Consider the following 5,817-nt stretch of genomic DNA (forward strand, 5'->3'; position numbering starts at 1 on the left):
GTAAGAGACTATAGAATGAACAAAGAATGAAGGGGTGGTCAAAGGAATGGAATGATGAAGTAAGGAAGGGTAGTGACAAGAGTCAGTACACATATAGTTTATAGACAGTGCTCCTGAGGGACAGAAGTCCCAAGTTCTGGTACAGAAGGGTGTGGAACCCTCAGAACTGAAGGTATGAGAGTGGAGAACTGTAACAGTAGGCATTCTATAATACAAGGATTAGTTGCTTCAGTTTGACTTTCTTATGTTTATCAACTGGTTTGCCTTTGTTTTGAGTATTAGTAGATTGTATTATTGTATTTACTATGTGTGTATATTGTTCAGGAGTGGCAAGTAATATTGCTACTTTGTATGTAGAGTTGTGTGGTGGATCACTGTTAGCAGACAGAGTTGTGTATGCTTCCTCAAGTCTGTCTAATGTATGTCTAAAATGTTTTACATGATCTCTACAAATAAACAGTACAGATTTGTTGATGGCCTTTTTACATACTGTCTAGGGGTTAAAGCATTCTTCAAGTGCTTTCATTAACTGAGGGATAAATGTATTGAAGTGTATATAGTTTGCCAATATTGTGTCAGTAATGTTATTAACTATACATGTATGAATGGCCTTAACTATCTCCCTCTCAGCTGTGTTCTGCAGTTCATCCTTTAGTAAGTGTTTGAAGCATGTAGCTACAACACTAGAAATGATACAGTAGTGCCACATCTTATAGTTTGCTTCAGTCTTAAGTATTGTGATGTTTTGACCAAAGTATTTAGGTACATTGGCTGGTTTACAGTACATATCTGTACATGGGGGAACCATGATGTGAATGTGTGCAAATGTATGCAAGTAAAGAGTTTAGAGTGTACAGTGGATGTGTGTATGCAGGGAGCTCAAGGCTCATAACCTGTTGAGAGGGAAAACTTAAGGGGGGCACACATAGACAAGGGGTGAGGTGACAAATGACTGCTCAGTGTCTCTCGTCCTTATATTGTATGTATTCTAACTGAGACATTATGAAGTCATTGTCTTGTGGTTTGTCTGTTGATGAACTAATCATCTCATAATAGTAACTCACAAAAAACAGGTTGGAATTCTAGTAACTTTACAGGTGACTAACTACAAACAGTACTACTCTTGTATGGTACAATCTCATAGTGCAGATAATTTGTATTTCCAGAAGCTGGTGTGTTATTCTTCATTATAGCATGTTTTAGTATACTATACTGAGTTAACTACAGTGTAATAATCCTGCCCATTGGAAGACAAGGGTTTTTTTTTGTGGGCATTATGTGAGTATCTGTATCAATTTACTTTGTAAAGTCTGGGGTTGGTTCCCTGAAGGCTATAGGAGAAAACATTGTTGTGGTGTAAGGTGAGAGATATGACTGTTCAACTTGTGGTCAATTGACAATCACACTTGAGCTTTTGCCAGATGACCAGCCAGAAATGTGATTGTTGACAACAGCAGTCTGTAGCACACTAGGTAGCATGTTGACTGACACCCATGATTGTAAAGGATTAGTGGATGTACCTCTGTGCCTTGTGAAAGTGAATTTTGAATCTGTGTCAATCACAGAAGCTTCAGACATGTACAATAGTCTTGGCTTGTTCCATAGCCATAATAGTACTACTATATTCAGAAGGAGTTGCAGTATAAATAGCTGCTCAATATGTAGTGTCTGTAGGTTTTAAATTGTCTGCTACAAGCTGTGCATATATCTGCTCTAGCTTATCAAGTGTTTGTCCGAAGTTTTTAACATGATCACTGTATTTAAATAGCAAAGACTCATTGTATACTTTACACATAACTGTATGAGGGTTGAAGCATTCTTCTAATCTGCTCATAAGAGTTTTAATTGATGTTCTAGTATGTATAAAGTTAGCCATTATATGATCCACTACTTTATCAATTATTGATGTGTAAATTGTGTATACAACCTCAATGTCTTCAGGCTTTGGTTCATTTGTGAACAAGTATGTATAGCCTGTTACTGTAATAGCAGAGTTAATCCAATACTTCCATATTTTGAATCTGGATGTGTCCTTTAGTTGTACAATGTTATGTCTAAAGTGTTTAGGGACATTAGCAGGTTTGCAGTGAGTAGGATTTGTCCTGCTCATCTGCTCTGAGGATGTAGATGGATTTGTTACAGTTCTGTTCAATATGTACATATTGCAGGTACTTGGAGAGTCTATTGTAGTGAAGAGTTCTGATTTTAGTTACTATCAGATCTTCTTGATTTTATTAATTCTTTGGATTACATAATCACTTTCTTCATGTAGTTAGTTCCTTCCTATTTGGAATGGAGGAGAGTTTTGACCAGAGCCTACAACAACACTAGAGGGAACAAGCCTACCAAAACCTTGCCTCTCAGTAGATGTGTAGTATTAATACAAAGTAGTATAGTGTAGTCTTGTAGTAGTAATATAAGGTGTTAAGCAGAGAGTGCAAGGCTCATAACCTGTTAGAATGCATATTCTTAGGTTATCACACAAGTAATGAGGGTATAGACCCTGATAATGATATGTATTTAGTTAATAAGTTGTTTGTTTTTATATTATTTGTCTGTCTGTATGTCTTAGATATCTGATGTATCATTATCTCATATCTGATACTTATTGTGTATCTGATACATGTCTTGTATTGTGTATCCAATACATGTATCATAGTTCTGCATCTGTTCTGTTTGTATGTGTATTAATTATTTTACTAATACTGTATCATCTGTAATTGTATTATTGATTGTAATACATGTTAACAAGATAGTATAGTAAGGAATAGACAGGCTTAACAAACACCTTAACAATAGAGAGATACACATTACAGTAGGTACAACAAGTATCTGACAGCTTAATTGTAATGTTTATTATACTAATAGAAGTAGTATCTGTCAGTATAGAACTTACAGCTCCTGAAGAGAATTACACTACAGTTTCAGATATTAGTAGTAGTAGTAAGATAGTACTTCCTTGTACAATTTCAGGACTAGGACAGTAGGTCCTTTACAGCTTGTTTCTTGACAGTGTTCTAGTAGAGCAATTGTATAGTAGCTCTAGATCTTAGTAGTAGTACCCAGATAGTGCTCTCCTTGTATGATTTCAGGACTAGCATTGTTCTTAGGATTAAGGAGATCAAGTTCAATCATTCTCTGGTTTAAGGTTGAGACAGTAAGGGAAGTATGAGTAGAGACAGACATAGATAATCTGCTCAAAGTAGTACAGTAAAAGTATATTCTCAAGTGGTAGAACCTTAATTGTAGACAGCTGACCAGACTCATTATAACACACAATACATACAACTTCTGACACAATCACATACACTCTTCTTAACACATTCTCCTAGAATCCAGGGACTAATCTGGCAAGGGTCTGTTGGGAGAGGGTGGTACAGTAAAGGCAGATAACAATCTACTCATAAGCTCTTAAGAGTAAACAGGATATTAGTATAGTATTTATAAAGCTTGTAATTAACTAGGGTCTTACTATAGAGTACTGTAAATGTGTAGTAGATAGTGGATGTGTGGGGGGAAGCTAGGGGGAGGCTGACAATCTGGTAGCATGAGTAAAAGGTAGCAGATGAGAGGTAATCCCCAAATTTTACAATGTTTAAAAAAAAGTGTAAGGCTAGAGTCTTACTCAGGGAACAGAACAGGTAAAGACCTGGGATTAGAGAGGTCAACCTAAGTACAGGAGCAAGTACAAAGATAATCTCTAAGTGTCTACAAATAGCCCTTTATATACTTAACTAAAGTCATGTGTGTAACCTTAGAGGTTACATAAGACAGTTAAAAAATTTGTAATTAAAAAGATCTTATAATTGTTTTGATTTTGCTTTGTACTTGCTTTATACACATTATATACTTCTCTTATACTTTTATTAAGCTTGTAATCTTAAAAAAAGAATTCCTACTTATTATAAATATTTATAAAACTTTCTTACAGATTATAAATACAGAAAAGGTCTTTTCAGTATATTATATAGTAGATACAAGTCTTTTTCTTCAAATATAATACTATTATAATACTTTTACTCTTTATATATATTTATTAGAATAAATGTACTCTTTATATAAGACTATTAAAATACATTTACTATAATATAATAATGAATTATACTTATAGTACTTTTAGATAGATATACAAGTCATATTTTTACCTTATAACTGTTTTACAATCCTTGTAACTATTCTATAAAATATATACAAGGTATATTATATATTACAAAATATACAAGTCCTTACAAGAAATCAGACATTTTCCTGATAGATATGATGTAAGCTAAGAAGGTGATTCAGATCCAAATAATGATGTAGGCACTGTTTATAATGGGATTGAGATTAAACCCTCTAAAGACAATTGCCTTCAGGCAGCCTCCAAGACTATTACATTTACCTCAGCACTAGATACTCATCTTGACCCTTTGCTTGGTGCAGGTTACTATATATGCACAAAAAGCACCTGTCAGACAGGTTGTTACAGTTCTCTTTTCATTACTTTTCTGCTTCTTTTTTTTCTCTTTTTGAGCAGGATAGTGTAGCATCTCCTTTCTTTTATTCCGACCTATCCAATCCAGAGGTGTAGCTGAAGGATAACCTGTAGTTGGTCAAGGGGCATAATTACTAATCTATTAGATACAAATCTGGAACTTTGATGGCAAATTGATGCAATAGCTAGATCATGTGCTTGTTGAAGACCCACGCTTGCCACGCAACAACAGCATACCTCGCTCCAACTCCAGAAAATCGCTTCCCAGTTTCTGCCACAGGTTTCTATTCAACATGTCTGCCCCTCCTATCACAAAGCTCAAAAACAAAATCGCTGAAAAGGAAGCAGAGAGAATAGTGAAGACACTTAATCTGTTGCCAGCGCGGGCTGTCTGTCTCAGAAACCAGGGCATGTTCAGCAAGACTGTTCGCGTCGAGCTCAAAGACAGTCGCATCGTCATTGTCCAGTTCAAAGATAATGAAATCGATGTTACAAAGGTGGCTCTGGCCCGTGGCTGTCTGGGAAACGTTGTTCCCGAAACCTTTGCTGTCAAGTCAACTGTGGCTGCATTCGCGTACGTTTCTGAGTATATCGATGGCAAAATGTGGTGCGAATGCAATTGCACTGTGGAGGAGAATTGCCGCATAGCATCTTCGCTCGCTCAGTTGCTGTTAGGTTGCGTATTTGGCACCAGCCCTCTTTCCTGTGCTGGACTAGTCGACAATTACATTGTCCCGCGCTTGCGACGAATTTTGGAAATCGAATTGAAGGACGTCACGTACGAACCCCTGAAGAAGAAGATACGGTCCCTGCTTGAGCAATGCAACGGACTTAAGGCTCTCCCCCTGGCTTTGATCCATATTGATCTCAATGCTCGTAACGTAAGTTGCTTTTTATTGCACATCTGAAGAGGTCTCACACTGTATATAGATATTCTTGGACTCGTTCCATGAACCTAACGGCATAGTGGACTGGGAACAAGCTGAGATCTGTCCACTCGGGTTCAATGTATGGTGCATCCGATATCTGAGTGTTCCTATTTACAACAGGAAGGACTGCCCTGCGGAGAAATCTGCTCCGATGGCTGCGGCGTTCTGGAAGAGCCTCATTGCAGGTTTACCCGCGCATTTACGTTCACACGCGCCTGCAATTCTTGTTTCCGCACAAATCGGATTCATTTTTAGTAACTTTGTTGGTTATGTTGGCCCGCCGGACGATGAGTTGCCTTTGACTCTGGAGCGCATGGAATGGCTTGAATCCACCTTCAATGAAGCTTTGTGATACACCTGTTGTCTGCACCTAGGGTTTGTAACAAGGTTCCTATTTATATTGAACGGCATTCT

At 37.2% G+C, this 5,817-nt stretch overlaps 1 protein-coding gene across 1 annotated transcript; it reads left to right on the top strand.

Annotated features, from left to right (window-relative positions):
* The first annotated feature begins 4,696 nt into the window (after positions 1 to 4,696).
* Positions 4,697 to 5,782, top strand: FOMMEDRAFT_127752 (uncharacterized protein). The gene is made up of 2 exons (XM_007269666.1): positions 4,697 to 5,355; positions 5,405 to 5,782. The coding sequence occupies exons 1-2, from the start codon at positions 4,768 to 4,770 to the stop codon at positions 5,753 to 5,755; spliced, it is 939 nt and encodes a 312-aa protein (XP_007269728.1). The 5' UTR covers positions 4,697 to 4,767; the 3' UTR covers positions 5,756 to 5,782.
* The last annotated feature ends 35 nt before the right edge of the window (positions 5,783 to 5,817 follow it).

This window comes from Fomitiporia mediterranea (assembly GCF_000271605.1).
Source record: "Fomitiporia mediterranea MF3/22 unplaced genomic scaffold FOMMEscaffold_10, whole genome shotgun sequence".
NCBI lineage: Eukaryota > Fungi > Basidiomycota > Agaricomycetes > Hymenochaetales > Hymenochaetaceae > Fomitiporia > Fomitiporia mediterranea.